The 23,002-nt window shown below is 41.7% G+C and overlaps 1 protein-coding gene across 6 annotated transcripts; it reads right to left on the bottom strand.

Moving 5' to 3' along the window:
• Positions 1–689: 689 nt before the first annotated feature.
• Positions 690–21,040, bottom strand: STOX1 (storkhead box 1). 6 transcript variants are annotated; one of them, XM_017746470.1, is made up of 5 exons: positions 7,079–8,461; positions 5,944–6,096; positions 2,258–4,413; positions 2,082–2,148; positions 690–1,051 (listed from the first exon to the last, which is right to left on the bottom strand). In XM_017746470.1, the coding sequence occupies exons 2-5, from the start codon at positions 6,074–6,076 to the stop codon at positions 1,032–1,034; spliced, it is 2,376 nt and encodes a 791-aa protein (XP_017601959.1). In that variant the 5' UTR covers positions 6,077–6,096; positions 7,079–8,461; the 3' UTR covers positions 690–1,031. The 6 variants fall into 6 exon arrangements, with proteins under 6 accessions (XP_017601959.1, XP_017601957.1, XP_017601956.1 ...); XM_017746468.1 differs by lacking the exon at positions 7,079–8,461 and adding an exon at positions 19,743–21,040 and having other exon boundaries at positions 2,082–4,413; XM_017746467.1 differs by lacking the exon at positions 7,079–8,461 and adding an exon at positions 19,520–19,603 and having other exon boundaries at positions 2,082–4,413.
• Between the last annotated feature and the right edge of the window lie 1,962 nt (positions 21,041–23,002).

A 23,002-nucleotide genomic window follows, 5' to 3' on the forward strand; every position in this document is an offset into this window, starting at 1 on the left:
ATGAGGGCTCTGCCCACGGCTGTTGCCAGGGCGCCTTTCCCCAGAACAAATCTCCAGTAGTTTTACAAGCTGATGACTTAGCCTCTATAACTACGGCAGAGAAGCGTTCAGTTGTGAAAAGTCTAAAGTAGGAAAGGGCAGTGTGACCAAATAACTACGATTTAAAAACCTCAAGCCTGTGGTGATTTGCAGCATGAGCCCAGCACAATCTGCTTGTAGCTACAGAGATAAATCAGGATAAAGAAGTCAAAATTAGTTTTAGGAAGTAAAATCTATGAAGCGATCCTGACAGCTGCCAGGATGTCGATTCCTTGTGGAATGGGAAGGTCAGGCTACAAGCAGGGCCTCTCTTAAAGCAGTGCCACTGGCCTTACCTGTTGTCTCCTGCTACCAGCACCTTTTCATTTGCAAAGACTAAACCGTGCTTGTCAGATACAAACACACCAAGTAGGCTGAGGATAGCTGAGAGTGCTGCAGGACAGAGTCAGAGAACCTTGGTATTAAAGGAATTTTTGTAGTGACCAGGTGCATGTCTAGTTCATTTGCTTTGTTTTCCTGCAGGGAAGGTGAAGCATGCTCTAATTTCTGTGGCACAAGTAGGAAATGCTCTCCAGAATTACAGTGTTAAACAGCCCTGGCCTACTGCAGTTCCTATTAGAGCAGCACAAGCCCTTTCCAGGTCAATGGTGTGGGTCTGAATGAAGAACGCCAGTTCTCATTTTTATTATCACAGAGACACACAAAAAATAATTAAAGATGAGGGCAAACAAAATATACATGACCTCTCCAAACACCATTGTCAAAAGTTTTAACTAACAGCTTTGATTTAGAGACAGCCTCACTGATGTGACTGGCTGCATTGACAGTATGGGTACCTTGTTACAAGGGGAAAGTTTACAAAGCTCATTAAAAAAAATAATCAAATATTCATGACCAGAGTTAGATGAAGTAAGGAATTTTGTTGCAATTGTCCTTTCACTTGCCCTCCTCTTTGCATTGATATTTATACTTTTAGAATTTGGCAGGAAGCTTCATCTTCTTTTCAGTCCACCTAAAATAATAGAATTATTAGAAGTCAGACTTCACATTCCAAAACCAAACTGAGTTGGCTTAGCTTTTAGTGCCAGAGATGGCATCAGTACAAACAGTAAAAATGATCCTCTGAAATACATTTTGCTAAAGATTTCAAGTGTGCTTGGAAGAGTGCACAGCTAAGAGCTGCTTAAGGAAAAGATTAACAATTAGCAGAATTTCCTTAGAAACTGTAGTTTGTGGTTTGTTCCTTCATATACCAGCTTCTCAAGGTGACAGTACAAAACTAATGAGAACTCCAATGGTTTAATTAGTTAAATACTACTCATTTAAGATACTAAGAGAATGTGTCGCTGTTAAAAAAAAAAAAAAAAAAAGGATGTGATTTTTAACATAGGTTCTTGCCAATTTGATTAAGTTTTGGAGGTCTCCATGTACACCTGTGTAAAAGATTGTTTCATGCCAATTTGTTGTCCATTAAGGGATTTTCAGGTGTAATTACAGGCAAAATATACACTATGAAAGCTCAGGTGATGTACACATTCTCCTGTCTATTGTGGGCAAGTCAGATGGTATTTTCTACTTTAAATTTTTGTTGGATCTCTATTCTTTATGTACAACTGGAGAAACTATGACAGTATCTAGTGTCATATGGTGAGATCTATGTGAGCTGAACCTGCCTGCTAACAGGAGCTTGTCAAACACTGTGTTTAACACCGAGTTTATCAAACACCATGTTTCTTAACGTTTCTGCGCTTGGCCATCTCTACCTGCAGGACAGATCTCATACTGTTTTCTTGCCTCATGGCAACAAATGCAAAAGACAAACAGCAGCATTTGTATAACTGATGTGAGAAAATGTTCATGTAAAAAGACTTAGCAGAACTATACAGTTTGAGTATTTGTGGATCAATAACACTGAAGTTTTAAAAAATAATAAGAATTTTGTTGTTGAGGAGGGAGTTTATGATTTACTGCATCATTTCTGCCTAAATCTGATGGTCAATTTGAAGATAAAACATCTTACTTAGTTTCATGTGTTTTCGTACCTTGGGGAGTCAATTCCACTGTCTCCTGTAATGCTGTGGTTTTCTGTCCCTTCTGAGTGTTTCTGTTCTGGGATCACAGGACATGTATTCTTAAAAAACAGATATTTTTTTCCTAAAGGGTTTCTCACTTCTTTGATCTGCGAGCCCAAGGCACAGAGTGCTTCTCCTTCTCCTACCTCATGCGTGAACTTCTGCGAAGTGTCAGCATCAGAGTCAGCCTCGTCAGTGTGGCAGCAATCTGCCACAGCTGAGCCATTCCCACATTCAGTAAGGCCAGTTCCTTCATCCTTTCTGTGACCTTTCAGAAGAACCTGACTGCACAACCAGCTTTCTTCTGTGGAGTCTGGTTTTGGATGCTCTTTTGAGCTGTCTGTTGATTCTGCAAAGCTAGCACGTCCCTTATATCCATGCTCTCCAGAGTTGCATTCATTTACAGTTGTGTTGTGCTGGGCAGCACAAGTACTGACCTTACAGGCTTTTAAGGACACAGCTGCCCCCGGCTTTTGCACAGCTGTACTCCAGTCTCTTGTGTCTGAAAAGGCATGGCCAGGAGGCAGGTGACATGATGCATGGCCTTCAGAATTCTCATCCAGATGTGACAAGTTACAGGTGTCACCATCACGTCCCTTTTGGTACAGAAGATGGAAGTTATCAGTAAATCCTTCACTTTCCAGCTCCATTGATCCAGGATGGCTGGCACAGTCATAGTTAAATATAAGTTCACTCTTTTTATCAGTCTTTGGTCTGCATTTCACACCATTTTTTTGGGCCAGATTAACACTGGCTGTGTAATTTGAAAGATGGACATTTTGAAATTCATTGGCTGTTCCATCTAACAACTCACATACAGTGTCAGCTTTGCGTCTGCAGTGCTCATCTTTCAGATAGAATGGAAATTCTGCATTTTCTTTGCACACACCACTATCTTCAATATAGGAGCAAGGAGACTTTTTTTTTACTGTTCTTTTATAGACATTTTCTTCAGAAATATTACTCTCTAGAAAGTATTTACTTTTATTATCTATTTGCAGATTACTGCCTTGTAGATGACTACCATTTTCACTTAAATTGTCTTTCTTTAGTTGAAGGCGAGACCTATTAGCATGGAGTCGGTTGTTTTGCTTAGCTTTGTCAGCCTCAGTTTCTGCAGCCAGCTGTTCAGTTTCACAGCCGAAGGGTCTTGAGGAGGCCAAGGACTGTGGCCTTTGGAAAGCCCTTCCTTGCTTTTGAGTCCGGCACTTCAGCTGACTGTTAAAAACACCTTGGTACCCTCTTGAATGAAAGGTGTGAGGTCTCCATGGCAGACCCTGAAAAGGATTCTTAATCTGCTTCTTATATATCACATGGGATTCCACTGCTACATCAGGTGGCTCTTGGTTTTTGATGGGCAGTGAAATGTTCTCTTCCAGTTTCACACTTTGAGATGTTGGCTTCTGTATGTGAGATTTCCCGCTGCTCCTGCTAATCTGCTTTTCTTTCTTTGATTTGGTTTTCCTGGTGTGTTTTGCTATTTTACTTGGTGCCTTTTGAATACAATCCTTTGAAAGATGATGGTTTTGCCTGACTATTGACACTTCAGCTGAGGTACCACTACTGATGTATTTTTTCTCTTTACTGATATATTTTTTCTGCTCCTCAAACTTCTGCATTAATATTGTGTGTTTAATCAAATTATCAACTGTAAGAGTAGGGTTAATATGCTTGATGATTTCATGTTCAATATCACGTGGAATATTGTCTAAGTCATCTTCATCCCTGACTGGCCACTCCTGGGGAGGAAACTGGGCTGAAAAAGTGGAGTACTCCTTCTTGTGTTTTTCTTTTTTAGAACCACTTCTCCAGAAAATACCAATGCCAAACCTTTTGCTTTTCAGTTTTGCTTTCACAGATGCCAGAGATTTGATGGTGTCCCAGGAACGGTTCTCAGCAGGTGCAGAGATCCCTTGAGTTTGAATTGAAGGCTTCAATTCACTGCAGCCTCTCTTTTCCTCTCCATTAGATTCATGGCTCATTACCTGTTGATGTCTTTGTTCACAGAGCATATTTTGGTCAGGGAAACAATGGCAGGATCTGTAATGAGTTACTGTAGGAATGTTTTCTTTCACTAGGTCTGCACAGGGCTTAATGTTTACCAGGTAAGTGATGGAAGGCGATGAACAGCAACAACTGTCCTCCAACAGGACCCTTCTGTTGTCTTCTGTGGCCTCATTTGTGATAAAGTATGTGTTGGGAGTCACAATGAAATATCCTTCTCCTGTATGATAGATTTTTCTTTCCTTAATTAGAGTGCCAAGGATATTATATAATAAATTGTGGGAGGGCACTGCAATGCCTACAACAAAGAGACAAGATATTTCAAACCAGAAATAAGTTTTCAAATAAAATGGGTGCTGGCCAAAAAATCTCTCTCATACAACAGTCCTGAAATCAACCAAGCATAAAATATCCAAAGCATTTAGGTAAAGGCCAGCTGTGTCTCTGGTTTTCACTGCAGCACCACTGTGAGGGAGCAAGGATGTTGTCTTTGTCCCTGTCAGGATATGCTATTCATGAGAGAGACCTTCTGTCAGGTACAAACTAAACAATGTCTTGTTCAAAGCATTTCCCTCCTGGCATGTTATTTAACAGTGACTTTCATCACTCTCTCTGAAGTTTCTGGTGTAGTTTGGTCAGATGTCAATTTATTATTTCACTGAGACTGGTCTCAGCTACTGGTTTTCCATCAGGTGTCACAGTCTCAGAGTCTTTAGTCTAGTCACAGCTGATCTCCTGTCCACAAAATTAAAAACTTCCAGCAGGGTGAAAACACAGCAAGAAATACCTCCAAGACCCTACAAACTTTGAGAGTGCTACTTCTGGCTGACCTACAAATTCTACCTTGTGGTTATCTCAGTGCACTTAGTGACTACAACACGTTCCTGGCACGGTCCTGTGCCAGTTTGTGGGGTTGCATTAATATTTTTCCCACTGCTTAAAATGCCTACCATGTCAGCCTATATCGTTCACAGAGCTGTCAGGTTAAGAGGACTCAAAAGAAGCAGCTCAGTATCAAAAAAGCAGCCTACTGAGAGGGCCATGATGAGACTGTACAAAGTCTCAAACACATTAACACTTTGATGTTGCAGATCTAAGGGAAAGGGGATATTTTTCAGATTTACAGAAAACATTTAAGGGAAGTATCTGCCACCCTATCAAAATCTCAGTATCAATATTCTGAGTTGGAAGGGACCACAAGGATCATCAAGTCCAGCTTGAATGGCCCATACTGGAATCAAACGCACCACCTTGGCATTATTAGCACCGTGCTCCAACCAACTGAGCTAGAAGTGATGAACTTAGTGTAAGTAATTTGCTTTCAGGAAGGAAATGGCTAGGCTATGACCAACAAACCTGAATTTGAGGCTGGTTATATTTTTTGATAGCAAACACCAGATGTAGACTCCTACCCAGTCCCTTTGTAGTCAAAGTCAGCTGTGTTCCTGTTTCTTACATGAGGACTTAGAATCTCTGTGATCTAACAGTCTATTTTATGCAGTTCCGTATCTGGCACATAAGTACCACTTCTGTGTTTTCCCACTCTCTGGAAAGGGCATACTCTCCACATGCCACTGCACTCAGTTCCCTCTTATTCTCAAAGATTTATTACAATCTGTGAAAAGGATTACATCCAAGTCAATGTAGTGACACTCACAGATTGATGAGAAGTATGCGCATTCATGTATTCTATCAGGTGCCTGTTAACTTACCCTCCTTCACTTTGCCAGCTTTGGTTGTAAACATTCAGTGATCCCTTATCCTCTATCAAAAACTCAAGCTTGATGATACAGCCACTTTTTAAAGGAGGGAGAAACAAACACGTTACCTGGATAATTTTTCACTAACTGCTCCATTAAAGTTTCCTGTGTGACCATCACATGATCTGCATTCATGTCTGATATGGTCCAACATATTCCTTCTGCCAAAGGAACAGACCCTGACTGCAGGAGAGGATTCATGAGAGCAGGGGTCACATCACCTAAAAGAAAAGAAAATTATCTGAATGGAATAGTGTTTCATTTCTTCTGTTAGCTGTGAAAGATTTCCACTGAAAATTTCCCTTATCCTCAACTAATTTTCTTTGGCAAATTACTTGGAAATATTTCTGAGAGGAGGAAAGTGGTGCTAACACTTGTCAAGAGCCTTTGTAATGAAGGAAACAGAAGGTTGCCTTAAGCATGTTAGTTTGTTTGGTATAAAATTCCAGCCAAACTCATAATTTAGATTAATAAACAGGGAGCAGAGAGAGAGAGAATTATTTCTAATGACTGCTGATTTTTTAGAGGACTGCTTACATGTTAAACCATGCAGAACCTGTATTTCTCCAAGTAGCTAATGGGAAAAGGTCAACTTCCAACAATCTAAGTACAAAATGTTTTCACCAAGTCAGAACACAAGGAAAAAAAAAAGACATGTAATAGACTTTGTCCCTTGTCTAGCACATAAAATTGAATAGAAATGGTAAAATGCCACTTTTAGACTGGGCTCTAGACCTAGAGATTATTTAGTATACTGGGTAGAGACCAAAAACGTTTATTACAGCTGCATGCATTTTTCAGGCTACCTCACTACCTGTCCTGGTAGGAGACAAAAACATTGTCCCTGTTCTGCATGACAAAAGCAGAAGTTTGGAGGGGCCAAGAGTGTGGCCCAGCTTCCCCAGTGACTGCAACCCCAGCCCAGAGGGCTGAAAAGGGTCTTAGTCCTTCACCTTAATTCCCCCATCCTTAAAACACAGATAAAATCTGTCCTCTCCCCTTCCCAAGATGGCAAAGCCAGTAAGGACAAGCCCAGCAAGTACTTCTGACACAATACCTGTGCATCATGTAGCTGAAATAAGTATTTTCCATGAAGTTGTTGATAACAAGGCATGAAGCAGGGACTCACCTGAGGTCTGTGCACGCAGTGAGACAATGACCGCATACACCTTCTCAGACAAACAAAAAACCAAAAAGCCTCACCTTTCTTCTTTTTTTTTAGTTAGACTAATGGTCTGTTCCCTCGACCAGGTGATGTTCTGTGCTCCCCTGTTCCGTGCTGCACAGAAAGCCCCTGGCTGTGCCCAGCTGCCAGAGCAGGCAGAAGGCAGCAGGGACTTCTGGTTCCCTCACAAGGCATGACCCAGTGTTAAATGCTAACAGGAATTTTCCCGCAAGTAAAAAGTGACATTTTATATTAAGCGATGTTCACGTTTAACTAAACCGCAGTTGTCTATTGGATGACACTGTAACCCAATATTTATCCTCTAGGCAGAAAACTACAACACAAACACTTCTCTGAGTAAATGAAATACACAACATTGCTTTGAAGAGCTTAAGTTGCTCCTGACCTTTGTTTTACAACTGCTGCTATATTCAACAAAAAGAACTCTGAAAAGAAAATCCTGGCATACAGTTTCCTCAGTGGTGTTGCTAGGAAACTCCTTGCAGGTGCAGAAACCATTGCAAGCTTTCTTTTTCTATGGGAAAGGCCATCAGCATTCAGTAATAACTCTTGTGAATGGCTTGCTGGCTGAAGTGTCTGCTGTGGGCACACCGTGCTGCTGCCAATTTCGCCATTTGTTCCTGCAGAGCACCAGACTGCTAAGGAGTAAAATACCAAGTGTCATTAAAATGTATTAATTATCTTTACAGTTTTTATCTTGTTGCTGTTGTCTGTATCTGTTCTGCAGCCTCAAATCCAGTGTCTCCATTCAGGGAAGGCTGTTTCAGAATAATATTTAAAACAAAGCATTAAGCATAAGCCAGCTTGATACTGAAGGAATTTTAACAAATCTAAAATCATGTTTGAACACAAGTCTGAAGTGATTGTTGCAGAGTCAATAGTGCACACTTGCTAACAACATAAATATTAGATATCATTCTCGCCTGACTTTGAAATAAAATCCAAAATTGTGAAAGCAAGAGTTAGATCATTGGCAACATTGATAAGCAATGTGGGTAAAGCCCCAGGCAGTACCCTACAAGCGTCTATCTAGTTTTTATTAAAAACTTTGTAGATTCACTTTCCATAGCTAAATAACTGTTGTTGCACTTCAAATATTCTCCCAAGTTTGTTGTAAATACATAAAAGCTGCATCCCTTAGATTTGCACATGGAGAAGACTTAACAATTTGTGCAAGCTGTGTTTCATAGGCCTAATGTAAAATCACCAGAGCACCATGCTCATTAAAGCTCCTCAGCGTTTGTCCTTTCACAGCTCAAAAACCCTGCAGAATCCCCTGCCCACTTCCCGACTCTATGTAGATCTGATGACAATCACCTTCCTTTCTTCATAGTCTTAGGAGGGCCTTGCTTACACCTTTGCGCAGGGAACCTGTCAGCAGTCAAGGAACTCAGCTTCTCCCTTGATGGTTTAAACACAGCCCCATTCCCTTCCACCCTCTGCAGGTTTTGCAGAACTACGTTAACCAAAGCCAATCTCGGCAGCTGGCCAGGGCTCAGGTATTCTTATCCTTCAGTTTGCTTTACAGGTCTGTTCAAACTCTGCTCATTACCTGGACACCTAAAACCCAAGAATACCCTTTTTGTAGCACTTACCGATCGCAATGTGGGAAGTCATCTGTAATATGAGCATTGGATAACAAAACTCAAGACACAGAAAAGCCTCTGGGTATTCTTGACTAGCACAAAGTGGTTTTGTTCCATCTCTGTAATGTCAGCATTATCATTTTTCACTGAGTTTTTTAACAATTGCAGAGTTTTTGCATCTTCAGGCTCTTCAGAAAAATTACATACAAGACAAGTTTTATCTGGGTGAAACCCAGGTGAATTCTGGGGGAGTGAACAGAGAGGCATTTACTACAACAGCACTCAATTTACTTCTTAAAAGTTCAGGTAAACTGTTTACAGAACAATAAGGGCTAGGAGTAAATCCATTCCAGAAAAAAAACCCCGAAACACCTGTTGATACAGAGAAGACACAGCATGTGGAAATAGAAGATTAATGTTTCTGTTTTGTAGTTGGGAGGATGTGTCATGGAATGGATTATACAAAAGATGCCACGGATCCTGTGTGCCTCTGCATGAGAGCCTTGGCATACTTGATGTAATTCACTTTTTGCAGAATTGTACCAGGAAGATCATAAGCAAGAGTAGTACTGCTACCAACTGCAAGGCTTCTGCTTTTCTATAGACTAGAGTGTATCGTGGTCACATTTTATAGCAAAAATCACATTTTATAGTTAAAGAATTTTAAGGAATAAAATGCTAATAAGAACATCATAGAAAGTTGGGAACTCTAGCAAACTCCTTTTTGAACATTAATGCTTTTACAAGACGTGTTCTTATTAAAGAATAAAAATTCTGTGTAAATTATAAAGGCAGTTAAGATAAACATTTTCAATTTTAAGTATATAACAGAGAAACTATTTTGGCTTGAGTACTCTGTACTAGATCCTGTTTTCAGAAACATCCTTTTAGTGAAGCAAAGAGTAAATAGTTCAATTAAATGAAACTGTCAAGTCTTGTAATGTGTTTAATCTGTTACTGAAACAAACAACAGCTCTCAGGAGCAGCTAACAATATCTGTTGTTTGATTATTTTGTGCAACTCTCAGAGAAACGATTAAATGTCAGTTTAAGGTCACCAATGCTTCTTCAGCTGACATCAAAGAAGCTACAAACACATGAAAATGTCAGGTTTCTGTACCTACTGATTCCTGCCTGGACAGACGCTCCCAAATCAGGACATTTAGGCAAAGAGTGCCCTCCATTTGGTCGGAATTTCTGGTTTTTACAGTTCTCAACTTTCTATGATTAACTTATCCTTATCCTTACTAAGTTCTTATTAACATTTTATTCTTTAAAACGTTCGAAGGATGATGCCATGCAACTTGATAAGAAATAACCCAAACAAAAACTAACCACTTTTTCTGCCTTCCCAACAATACGCAAAAGCCTATTCCCAAATGCAAGCATTATGAACTTTTGGAAATGTGACTTCTAAGTGCTTTCTGAGGTTTCTAGCCAAGAGCCATCATCAAATCCTTACTCTAATCATAGTCCTAATGGCAACCCACAGTCATAATTTCTTTCAACAGCTATTAAAAAGCCCCACAGGCAGCTATGTTTTTGTGAAAACAAAGCAAGATTCAGGAAGAATAGGAAAAACTCTCTCCTGCAACCTCTGCCCAAGTCCCCGGATAGGAACAAGTCACACAGCAGACACCAATACATTCAGTGTGGTACCATTTTCCTTAAACTGAGTGCAGTGGGTAAGTTTTTGCCATTGAAATGTGTATGTCTGCCCTTCAGAGATGAAGCCCTTCAGCTCTTAGCAGGGCCACTGACATGTCCACTTGGATGCTCCAAGAGCATCTCAGGAGCAGGTTTCAAGCTCCAGAGGTACTGCCTGAACACATGGGCAAGAATGCAGCTTCAAATCCACTGTTCAAGAGAACACAGCCCAAGGTGTCCAGAGATCTTTGTTTCACCCACAGCTGGCAGAACAGCCAACAAGCAAAACTATATAAGCACATCTACCTTTGGGGCATTAACTGCATAACTGACAGAAAAACTCAGCTATGAGCAACACCACTGCAGATAATTATTTTTCATATAATGTAGCGTGCTGATAGGTTTTAAGCCAATTCACATATGCATTGAACATACAGAGCACAGCTGAGAGCAAGGAAGGTCATCTTTAACCACTTCAGCATTCAGTGTCAGGCTTGGTCGTAAAAGACAGGGTGATTCAAAATGTTCATTGCAAGGAGATAAAAAAATAACACAAAATTAAACGGTCCCAAGCAAGTTGCAAAACAAGCACCATGGAGCCAAACAACCAAGCAGGAATAAACAAGCCACTGGCAATGTCTCTGATTAACTGTCCTGAGGTGCTGCCAGCCACTGCTACAGGAATTTGACACAAGCACAGCTTTTCCACTTGGCCTCATCCAAAAAATTCCCTTCGCAACCCTGGCATTTCTCCACTAAAACGGCTCTGCCTTTTCCTTGCTTCCAGCTTGTGCCCTCTCTTCTGCAGTAAATCTCAGACATTCAAATAGCTCTTTAATGTCCAAACCTTTGTTTTAAGCAGCAAGCAGTACTGGGGGTTGGCTAAGTACTTACCTATACAGTGAAAGGTTGACTATAAAAGCATCAGGATGAAGTTGTGCATTCCTGTGCCTGTACAGCTAAAGCTCAGCTCCAACTGCTGCAATATTACTGCTGCCTCCTTTGCCTGGAAGTGCACTGTCACAAAAAAGCCAGCCACAAAAAGTTTATGATATAGAGCTTGGAAGTAAGATATACCTGTGGTCACATTCCCCCTCCCCTTTGCACATTCCCCAGCTTCAGCTCACATACACCCCAGCCCACGGAAGTCACGTACTAGGCCTTCAGAGGAGCAGCACCCACAGAGCTGTTCCAAAGAGAACACAGCTCCCTGCAGAGGTTTTCCAGCAAATCGTGGATCAGAGGGACAGAGCTCATGACAGCTCACTCCCAGGCAATGCCTGCCTGTGTCCCACCCTACGCAGAAGAAGCTGTCAGAGAGCTTGTGCAGTTGTAGCTTCCCTTGGACCCAGGCCTCTGGCTGGGACAGGAGCCACCATCACACAATGCAGTGGAACCAAGCAGGCCTCAGATCTTGTTTTAGGACAACTCCCACTGCAGGGAGGTTTTTCATTCATCTGAGAACAAAACTTTAACGGTATGGGGTCAACTTCACACCTGCCTGGGAAGCCTGGGATGCTGTGGATGTGCACAGCCACTTTTCCTTCCACTCTCCCTAGCTGGATATCCAACTTTAAAGATATCCCGTTGCTAGAAAATAAGTTTCTGCACCCTTTCATTAGGCATTTATGGTCCACAGGGAAAAACAAAACAAACCAAAACAGTTTAGAAAAGAAAAGCAGCATCTTTACCACCACAAGAGGTCTCAGAGGAGTTGTTTGAACACTGCCGATTAAACAGCACTAATTTGAATTCGAGGACTCTGGTCTGCAGTTCACAAACCTGTCTCCATGGCTTTAGTGCTATAAAACACCCTTTTCATGTTTCAGTTCATCCAAATTTCAGCCAAAAGGATGTCACAGAAGACAATAACCGAGCAACTCCACTGTATAACAGAAGACTCAGTAAATGTCTTTTCAAAAGCCAGTTTAACAGAACCCTTACGGTGAAGATACTGGGTTGTTGAATCCCACAGACCAAAGTGAAGGCTCCAAAGGAAATTATAGAGATGTGTGTGCGCCTGCGGGGTGTTGAAAATGTAGAACAATTTCAGGCGGGAAAGTAAATTATGCAGTCTGTGAAGCACCTAAGAGATGGAGGCAAATTCAGCAGAGAGACACCAAGATGGGCAGGCCTGGAACACCTGCCCTGGGAACCACAGCTGAGGGAATGGCTCTTACAGAACCTGGAGAAGAAATAGCTTTGGGGGGACCTGACAGCAGTCCCTTGAGAAGATAGGGCCAGGCTCTGCACAGGAGTGTGTGGTGAGACAATGAAACACAACAGGCGCCTGCTGGTACAGAATAGGTTCTGATTTGCTGTAATGAAAACCTTTTCACCTTTAAGGACAGCACAGCTGTGGAACAGTATGCCCAGAGAGCTTGTGCGGTCTCCAGCCCTGGGCAGTTCCCAAGCTGTAACTGAATAAAGCCCCGAGCAGCCTGGTCTGAGCCCACAGCTGACCCTGCTTTGAGCAGGCAGTAGGATAGGAATGAAAAAGCACAGCAGTCATCTGGTTTAGCTGGAGCCAGTACCTGTACCTCCCACCTCGACCACCCTGCTTTCTGTAACCCAATGCAAGGGCACTTTTGACTTCCATGAGCTGTGAAGTTTTCTGGGGTTACACCAAGTTAAAGAAACAAGGTTATACTTTCCTCACACTGTTAATGAGGTAATGCCAAACAGCATCCATATGAGAAAACAACTGGTTTTCTCTTCAACTCTCAAATAAATGGTTCCTGTAATCATAACTTTTGTTGCATAACTGAACTCCAGATGTATGGGCTCATTATTAGGGCTGGTGCTCTCCACAGCAATGGAGTGGGCATGTCCTAAAGCAAGATGGCAGTATAGAAAAAGCTAAAACTAGCCTTGAAATGAAGTTACTGATTCTGAAACCATATCAAAGACCACAGCAGAAGCACTAGTAACTGATGAAATTTATTTCATTAGCTATATGATATTAACACAAACTATTGTCATTTCTGACGGAGACAGAAAAAATTAGGCCTGTTCAAATGACCCTCATCCTAAAAGAGCTTTAAGGCAGTTAAGACCTGCTTTTCAGAATTCAAGGTGCAAGAATTCAAAAGACATGGGATATAGCACAGCTCAGCCTATTTTCTTGAATTTTTTCTCACCCAAAAGGCAGAAGCAAGAGCTTTTGCTGCTGAAAGTCTTTAGCACCGAGAAATACACAATACATACTAAGGACTTTCCAAGTAATCTGGTTAGAGATTTTTTTTTTTTTTTTTTTTTTACATCAGAGTAAATTAAGTTGAATGGAGCTTATTATAAAAAAAATATACACTTCTGTTCAGTGATACTTGCTAAACAGTATGATTAGAGACTACTTGCTGAGGTAGTGTGGAAAAAATTGCATGCACAAATGCTTTTACAGGTAATTCAGTCTGAGCAGATCTGGTAAATGCATCAGGATTCTGAAGAACATCACAGGCCCTTGTCCCTTGCTGTTGTGAGGTCAGTCAGTAGTTTGAATATAGCATTTAGGGTTAGTACAATACATATTCTACTGAGAAAGGACTTTCATAATACAGGATTAACACCTTAGTAAGAATTTTATATGGAAATGCATTAAATGTGCAGGGGTATTATCTAAAGTCAGTGGTAAGGACTAAATGCCAGCTAAAATTAGGTACAAAACAGCGTGAAATAATGTAAGTTTTACACAATCAGTACACAGAATTAGATCAGTAAGCAAATAATAGCAAGGTAGATTAAAAAGCTCCTTCAAAGAGCACAAATGTTTTCTTCCCTTTTTCCTCCTTAAAATACATCAGCAGAGTCACCACTGGAACAACTGTGATAACTGGTAAAACCCAATTACAACAGAATATGCAAGTTAGTAAGTTCTGAATCAAGTATCTTACTGAAAATAACTTTAAAAGTAATGTTTGACAATAAAACAGTTAAAAACTCAAACTGTTCTTCATGTTTGGTAGCCTATACACAGCAGTGCAAAATAAAGCACCGTTTTAGGCCATCCACTCTTTTCAGGCCTGATAAAAATAAAAACGCACAGAATTTTAAATAATCTTAAACAGTTCAATGCAAAGCATGACCACATGCTGTGAGTTACATTTCACAGAAGCCAGCACCATTGAAGTACAACATTATTCTGCTTTGACTTGCAAACCTACATCCTTGTTTGTGGGGCAGGATGAAAGACACTGGAAGAAAGGGACTCCAAAACAAAGGAATCCCATGAGGCACATCCTCAGCCTCTTGCTGAGCTGCCATCGTTAAGGTGGTGTGTTCCTATGTGTAACTACAGTGCCTGACAAACAATAGCCACTCCAGAGTCATGACCTTTTGTAGGCCAAACAGAAATCAGCTACTCACAAGGCCATAATTTCATCTGTAGCTTCACTAGACATGAGGCAGAACCATGCTGACACTGCCATTCATTGCTGTGAACAAATTTAAATTACTCAAATGAAAACAAGTCTGTCCTAAAAGCTTGCCAGGTAGCTTTGGGACAGGCATTTGTCTCGCATTTTAAGCAACGTTGAGAATTGCTAATAAGTAGGAAATGCTCAAATACCCAGCTGTGGATGGACCCCAGGTGTACCAGTGCCACAGGTGGCACTGCAAATTTGTTCCTGAAAGCTGGTACAAACACGCAGAGAAGCTGAGCATGTGAGGACCTCCACAGCCAGGCAGCCAGTGCCTGCTGAGCTCACTAAATAACTTAGACCTGGGAGTCATCACCCAGGAACAAATATAGTTCCCCAAAGCTGTGCCTGCTCTTTGAAAGGTTATTACAGCCCACAGGTACAACAGAAGTTTTGCTCCTTACTCCTTAAGCTGTTGCTGAACATTTGCAGGAGATTCAATTCCATCCCTTTCCTATCACGGGCATTCTGTTTGAATATCAAATCGGCTTCAGGGATTATCTGCCCATTTTTTAGCTGCTTCTCTTCTCCTTATGTTCTGCGGGAGACTCACACAAGGAAGAGTGAGGAGCTAGACCTATCAGATTACTCTACAAATGTACAAACAAGAGCACAAAACAATTCCTTGTCTGATCACATTCAATACGTCCAGCAAAAACATACAACTTGACACTTCAAGTGTCAAGTGAGGAAAGTGTACTGTCCTTTCAATGTCACTCTTCAATAGGATATTTCCCAAGAGATATAAATTTCCAGCCTGCAGCAGAGCCCTCGTTGGAAAAGGTGACCAGCATCTGACCTGCCCACAGAAAAGTCACAGTCTGCATGCCCATCCCAGCTTCAGCCTAATTGGAAAGGACAGGGCTTTCTTAGCTTTCCTTGGGAATAATTTGTAGCCCTGCAACAGAGATGCTGAACAAAAAATTCAGCTTCTAAAGGCTAAGCAAAAATGTTTCAATTTGATATTTTCTTTTCTACTCGATAGGAATCACAAAGAGGGAGTCAGGCCGTTCAGGCACATGGGAAATGCTGCTGTCACGAGAGAAGGCAGGCTGGGATGACAGAAAAGAGCTGGTGACGACCAGGGACATCAAGCAAGCAGCTACTGAGATGCATTTTCCCGGACTGTCACCCCAGTTTCTCTCTGCAAGGGCTCTGGAGGTCAGTGCGCTCAAATCGAGTATTTGTATCTAATCTCAGCTGGGAGTCCCCTACTCCCCTCCCAGCACCGGCCCTGCATGCATCCCCCCAGGCTGTACGGGAAAGGTGGGAGGGAGCGCCCCTCGTTTGGTGAGCAACTGACCGAACAGCTCAGCTAAGCACAGGAGATGGTCCACAGAGAGATGTGGGCATTTCAACAGAGTTTGCTCAGTTACCAGATCAAATGTTTTTTAAAGTAGCCCCTGCTTCACCCTCTGAGGGAAATTTTAAAATCATTGCTGTGATTTTCACCTTTTCTTCCCCTCCACCTCCCAAGGAGAATATAACAGCTCCTGCCCAGTCCTGGGTGTACCATGCACCCCATGAGATCCCCATCCGAAGGGACGAGAGAGACATTCTGGATTTTACCTGGGAATAAATACAGCAGGGCAGTTTGTGTTATTTATAAGCTTTTAGGACTGAATTTTCCCTTTATTTGACTAAACTTCCGGTGACCAGTATCAGTCAAGGTGTAGTCTGTTCTGTGAAGTCAGGATGTCCAGCGCCCCAGTGTGTTTCTCTAGAACAAATCTCATTTGAACTGCTGGGATAAAGAGCAACAACGAGTTTTGGGACCACGGTGTCCTCTGATGAGAAACAGTAGCCAGGAAGGCTCCTTGAGATAATCAGTGAGGAGGAATTCTGAGTGCCGAGGGCTTTAAACCCAGCAAGCAACAGGGTCTGGATAATTCTTCACTGAAATGTTACTTGGCAAAATTAACGCTGCAGTGCTGCGTGCCCGTTGCTTCTCACCTATTGCCCAACAAACAAGTGGTTGTGGATTTAAAAGAAAAAAACCTCAAAAGCATTGGCTCATTATTCCCATAACTCTGAAAACTCATTCCCAACACTTTTCATGTACCACAGCCAAGGATAAAGATACTGGCAGCCAAGTGATTCCCATCACTGACACCTAGTACACCCACACATTTGTGAAATTTCACCAGACGCTGCTGGAATTTACAAATACTGCTATTGCTACGTGTACAGGAAATGTTTCTTAAGAACCACATTGCTTGGTTCCCAACATCCCAGCCTTTAGTCAGGAAGCATGAAAAACCAAGTGGCTTGAATTTCTCATTACTGCAAACAGTTACATGAGAGCAGGTAAATTAAAAATGCAGTCAAATCTCTATGTAAAATCCAGGCAGCAAATGTGATACCAGTACCTTAAATTTTAAATATTGTCAATTGTTTTTAAAAAACCAAGACACAAGAAAACATTGTCCTTTGCATTTTAGTTGTCTAACTTGCTACTTGCTTTTCTAGAGCAAAATATATATAAGAAATGGGAGAAAAGTAATTCAGAGCAGAAAATGGCCATTATGATAATTTTTGGAAGAGAAGATATAGAATATATAATTTTTAATCAGAAAATTACCTAAATAAAGACATTCAAATAGAAAGTTTTTTCAGTTAAGCTTCCAGAAATTGAAGTAAAATCATGAAAATATCACTTCAACATTAATTGTCTGAAAAAATGAAATTCACAAAGACAAATGAGAGTACTCTAACTTGTTAGAAACCCCTTTTGCTGTTACTGCAGCAAGAGGCAGGACATTAGGGGAAATAATCTAATTAATTTACTGGAGTAACTTACATTTGTATTCAACCAGCCATGCTATGTATCAGAAGAGAAGTTACTAGGAAGCAAGGAGGTAAAAAACAATGGAGTCAGGTTCTCTAAATCATCCCCAGGAGACCAGCAATAGCATATTATTTTTTATCAGTGATAGAAAACTCAACTATAGTTAGAGAGCACCATTCCCAATGTACCTATAGATGTTACTGCTTTTTAGGTAGAGACCAATAAACCACTCTTCTTCCTTATAACACCTCTCCTGGATTGAGTTAAGAGGTCAGCAGGTTAATTTGTGATTAGGGAAGAGGAACTCCAGCTGGAGTTACCAGATGTTACCAGTTCAGTAAAGTTATCAGAGTGCCCAAGAAATGACTAGATCAAGAGATCAATTTTCTAGTTAGAAACTGGGGCTGCAACAGGGAATGGCTATTCTATACAAATTACTGGGAAAGAAGGGTAAATACCAGAAATAAGAAAAAAAGAATTATGTTATTTAAGCTAAGACAGTGTTAAAAAAATAATAAAGAGGTTGAGCTGGCCAAGGATAACACAGGCTAGACATCAGAAATTTTCCTGTTAAAAATTTTGAAATATATCATTAAGAATTCCTTAGGTCTTCCAAAAGTTAGCAATTTCTTTTGCTTCGAGAAAAAGTGCAGTTTTGAATTCTTTCTTGAAGAATTGCTAGTTAACTTCAACAAAAAGCTTTTGTGATCTAATTATATCCAGTCCTGCTTGAAATGAGGTAAAATGCACTTCTAACTTAAGGTATAATTCATCCCTAGACAGAGAGGATTGCAGAACTACAGTCAGGGATAAGTAAAAATAAACCTCTTAAATAACGACAGCTGTGAAAATCCCTACCAACCTTTGGAAATCCAAGTGAAAAGAGATTTGTTTGCACCTCACCAAGTACCTAGCAGTTACTACAGGGCTGAACAGCCGAATGTCTCCACTGCAGCATCTTCTAGTCTTTGTTAGCAGCGTTCCTGGTTTGATTGTTAATGCTCCCTGTCCTTTTAGTCTTGGGAAAGTTAAAGCACAAAGCGGTTCACATCAAAACGTTAAAGCTGATATCTGAGCTGCCACAAAGCAAGGACAGCACTGCTCAGGTATCACATACCTGCATTAGGCTCGATAATTAGAACTTGGTACTCCTATAGTGACCTTCCACAGAGAGCAATCCTCATTAACCATGCCCAAACCACACAGAAAGTTGCAAGAACTACAGAGGTCCTGTGGTATTGTCTCCTTCTGCTAAAGGTCGGTAACACAAGAGCAGCCTTCAGGACAAACTGACACAAACCCCAGGGACCAAGAGTAAAAGAGACTCCAGGATTAATGACCCCAGCATATCGAAATCTGCCCCCACTCCAGCAACTGCAAACAGCAAAGGGATTTACTGACCAAAACCAATGCCCCGAGTGAAAACTGAAGGGCTGTGAGGCAGCAGTCAGTACCAGGAGCAGAAATTTAATCTGACCCACCATTATGATGCTGGTGGGTGTATTCTGCAATCACATTTCAGAGGACTTTTCGTGGCAAACATGCATTAAGAACACTCGATAATCCCCAGCTGTACTTTCTGTGTGGACTAAAGCCTTCATTGCAGCCTGGCTCGATAGACTGCAGAGATCACTAGAACAGTCAATTGCATATGTACTAATTGCAGGTAGCAAATGAAAATGATGGATAAATATTCACCAGTATGATGTAGTTAAAATTAATGTGAATAATTAGATATTTAGGGTAGCAACTTGAATGTATCTGAGCCCGATTTCTACTTAGATCTTTCATGTCCACTTTTATAAATTTTTAGAAAAGGTTTAAAAGATCACTTTGTAGAGCTAGCTGCTTGCGTGCCCTTTTTTTTTTTTTTTTTTTTTTTTTTTTGGTGAACATTTCCAGAGAGACTAAGACTAAAAGCAGCTGCTGACTTCAGACGATCACATCCGCATTAGGTAGCACAGTGCCTTCCCCGGCGGGCAGCCGTCACCCACCCACGGTGCTTTGTGCCCTCCACCTTTACCTTCTCCAGCAGCAGGACGTTCTGTAGCGCTTTCTCAGAGGAATCTTTGTGCTTACTCAATCCATAACATCCAGCCCCAGCGTTTTTTCCAATGCTTTCCAGAGAGACTAAGACTAAAAGCAGCTGCTGACTTCAGACGATCACATCCGCATTAGGTAGCACAGTGCCTTCCCCGGCGGGCAGCCGTCACCCACCCACGGTGCTTTGTGCCCTCCACCTTTACCTTCTCCAGCAGCAGGACGTTCTGTAGCGCTTTCTCAGAGGAATCTTTGTGCTTACTCAATCCATAACATCCAGCCCCAGCGTTTTTTCCAATGCATGATCCTTTTCTTCAAATGTCCATGAAGAATGAAACTAATTTAGCCTTCCACTGGTTGTGAATGCACCTTTCAGTTCATTTCACTGTCAGGCTCCAGACACATTATATCCACTTCTTCCAGGAAACATTACCTGCAACAAAACACCGGAACCAACCGGCACACCTGCTTCCTACCACATTTTCCTAAATACCGAGTGCCCAGTCTACCCTGCAGTGGACTCACCAGGTCACCACAGGCTTGGCTGCAAACCAGGCTATCAGCGAACCCGGTTTGCCTCAGTGTCCGACTGATGGGGAGGCTGTGCCTTTGGAGAAAGCTGTGCTGGTGGCGCTCTGCTTGCTCGCCACTTTTCCGCCAGCCTGGCAGTAGGATTTTTGCCTGCCAGGATTTACATGGCCCGTCACAAAATGCCACAGGCAGGACTTAATCTGCCCTGAGAAAGTGGTTTGGTACTTCCAGCTGATGAAGACTCTGATGGCAGCTCAGGCTACTCTGCTTGACTCAGCCGGCAGCTCTGCAAGAGAGAGGATCTCACCATCGGGATCACTCAGGCAGGCAGCAACACAAGTAGGAAAGAGTCAAGACGAAAGCAAATTCCTTCAGTGGCACCGGAGGGCCCCAGCACTGGCTCTGGGCCTCTGCCACTGTGGTCAAGTCTTGCTCCAGCTCTCCCCTCCTGTCCCGTAGCTCGTAGCTCCAGGGCGGGGCACTCTCCTTCCCGAAAATCCCACTCTGGGCTTGAGGAACCTGCCTCTACTTTGCACTAAGATTTCACAGAGACAAAAGATTCCCTCCCTCCCCCTTTCCCCCCAGGATCAGGGCTCTTGCCCTGTCTCAGGTTACACTTCCACGAAGCGAGGGCTGGCAGAGCAGGCAAAGGAAGCACCAGTGCAGACGCACAGACCGCGCTCTAGCCATGCCCTGCGCGCTGGTTACAGGCACTTGCACAGGTCGCTCCTGTTCTGCAGAGCTCTGGAACTCTGCCTCCTCTCATTCACTGTGCAAAATCCTTGACACACACGGTAAGGGCACAGCTTGCTTTAGAACCCGGTGCTCACAGAGGGATCTGGTGTCCAATTCGGTGTGCTATTTAGGTAATTTTTGTAGGTTCTTAAATTGCGTGTTGCATTAGAATAATCATTTTTTAACTGTCTTCACTGAAAATAAGACCTGAAGTGGATTAATTTTCCTTTTAAGCATGAAGTAGGTAACAAAATTAATTCACTGCTCGGAACATCATTTGTACAGCCATCTCTTATCAATCCTACCTATTCTGAGCCACTGCTACCCAAAAGCCACACTAAACAAATTCTGCTTTTGTCCATGGACCACCAATATTGTACATTATATGATCCCCACAAGTCCCCTTTTGTGCTGTCCATCACTACATGCCCAAATCACAAGACTGAAAATGCCGACTGCTCATTCCTTACAAGCATATTACTGGATCCTATGGATGGTCTGAGAATTTATACATGTGCTTCCACCCATACATGTCCCATACTAATGGTCATCTTTTTTCTCTCTCCTCGTTATAATGAAAACATCATCCCTCCCCTCAAATAAAAAAATAGAAGTAGTTATTAGCTTGATTTCAGGAAGAACACTAAGGCAGAAAAATCAGGTTCAATACTGGTAAGCAGCTAATCCATATTTTCAGCTGTTTAGTCACATTATATATGGCTTTCTTATACCAGAGGAGATGCTTGATGAGTGCAATATTTTCTCAGTTTACCAAAACCCTGAAGTTGCTTTTGGAAACTCTTCCCCGGGATTTTACAACTTGTAACATGAATGTTCTAATAGTTACATTTAATATTATGTATTTAATGAAGTATTTACCTCACCTGAATAGTACTTTGATAAAACAAGGCATGGGGAGACAAGCTGAAAAGGAAAATCTTTAACTGGAGATGTAGACTATCTCTTGTGAAACAGACAGGAGTCTTTCCAGATGCCTAAGAGAACTTTCAAAATTTCCATTTCTTGTAAGAGCCAAGCTGAAAGTGTAACCCATCTACCCAGCGTGTACATGATACTTAAAGTCACCTACCCTCCTTAAACTTGTTCTCTGCACACAAGCAATGGACTGTCACAGCAAAGGAGGTTGCTCTGTGAGACAATTGTGTTTTTGAGACCAGCATTGCAAGGTACTTCTATCTCCAGCTGCTCATTTCTACAACACGTGTCAGCAATTTCTGCTTTTTAAGATGCTGATCTGCTGGTTACCATCCAGCCCTGCTAAAAAGGGACCAAAAATGAAGGCTGCTATTCTCCAGCTGTCTCTGCCCCTTGCACGACAAAACAGGAATGTAACTGAACGACCCTCTGTCAGGAAAACCAAGAATATTTAAGCAGTACAGGGAAAAAACCCCATCTGACACTCAAACAAATCCTGTAAACCACTAGAAAAGTTGCAAGGAAATCATAAAGCAAATTAGTACTTGAAAAATATCTGCTGGAAAGCAGAGCGGGGAGACTTCAGGCCGGGATTCTTTGTGGTTTTTTCTCCTCCCACTCTCCCCCTCTACCCAGCTGTTTGTGATGAAACGTGAACAGTGACTCAGTCAACAGCATCCTTTCACTAGTGTCCCTCAGTAGGCTGAGGGGAAAATAACCTGGCAATCAATTTCCCATCAGAACACCTGGCACTGGGAATCTGTCACCTTGGCTAGAATCCAGCTCAGGTAATTTCTACACATAAATATCAAACTGCAGCATGCAACAAACAAATCTACACAGCAGCATTATTCTGCTGTCCTTTTGAAGAGAAGAATAAAGAGAGCTGAACTAATATTTGACTAGATACAACACCTTACAGCATTATTGAATTACACCTCCAAAGGTACTGGTTCTTACACCTCCTGTGGGGCACCTGATCCAAATCCTCAAACCAGTTAGAATTCACTTGTTAGAGATAATTTAAAACCAGGAGGATACAAGAAATCAAAAGCAGCATCACACTTTCAAGACAAGTTCAGATACTAAGATACTGCAACAGTATGAAACAATTACAACACTACCAAACACACAATGTCAGGGGAGATTCGGAGTATTCCAAACTCTCTATTGTGATGCTGCAGATTATATAGTGGATGAATAAATAAGGGAAATAGGTTTTACTTGAAAGCAATGCATTTTGTTATTAGAGCTTTTTACTACA

The sequence above is a fragment of the Corvus brachyrhynchos genome, unplaced genomic scaffold (assembly GCF_000691975.1).
Source record: "Corvus brachyrhynchos isolate BGI_N302 unplaced genomic scaffold, ASM69197v1 scaffold279, whole genome shotgun sequence".
NCBI classification, from domain to species: Eukaryota; Metazoa; Chordata; class Aves; order Passeriformes; family Corvidae; genus Corvus; species Corvus brachyrhynchos.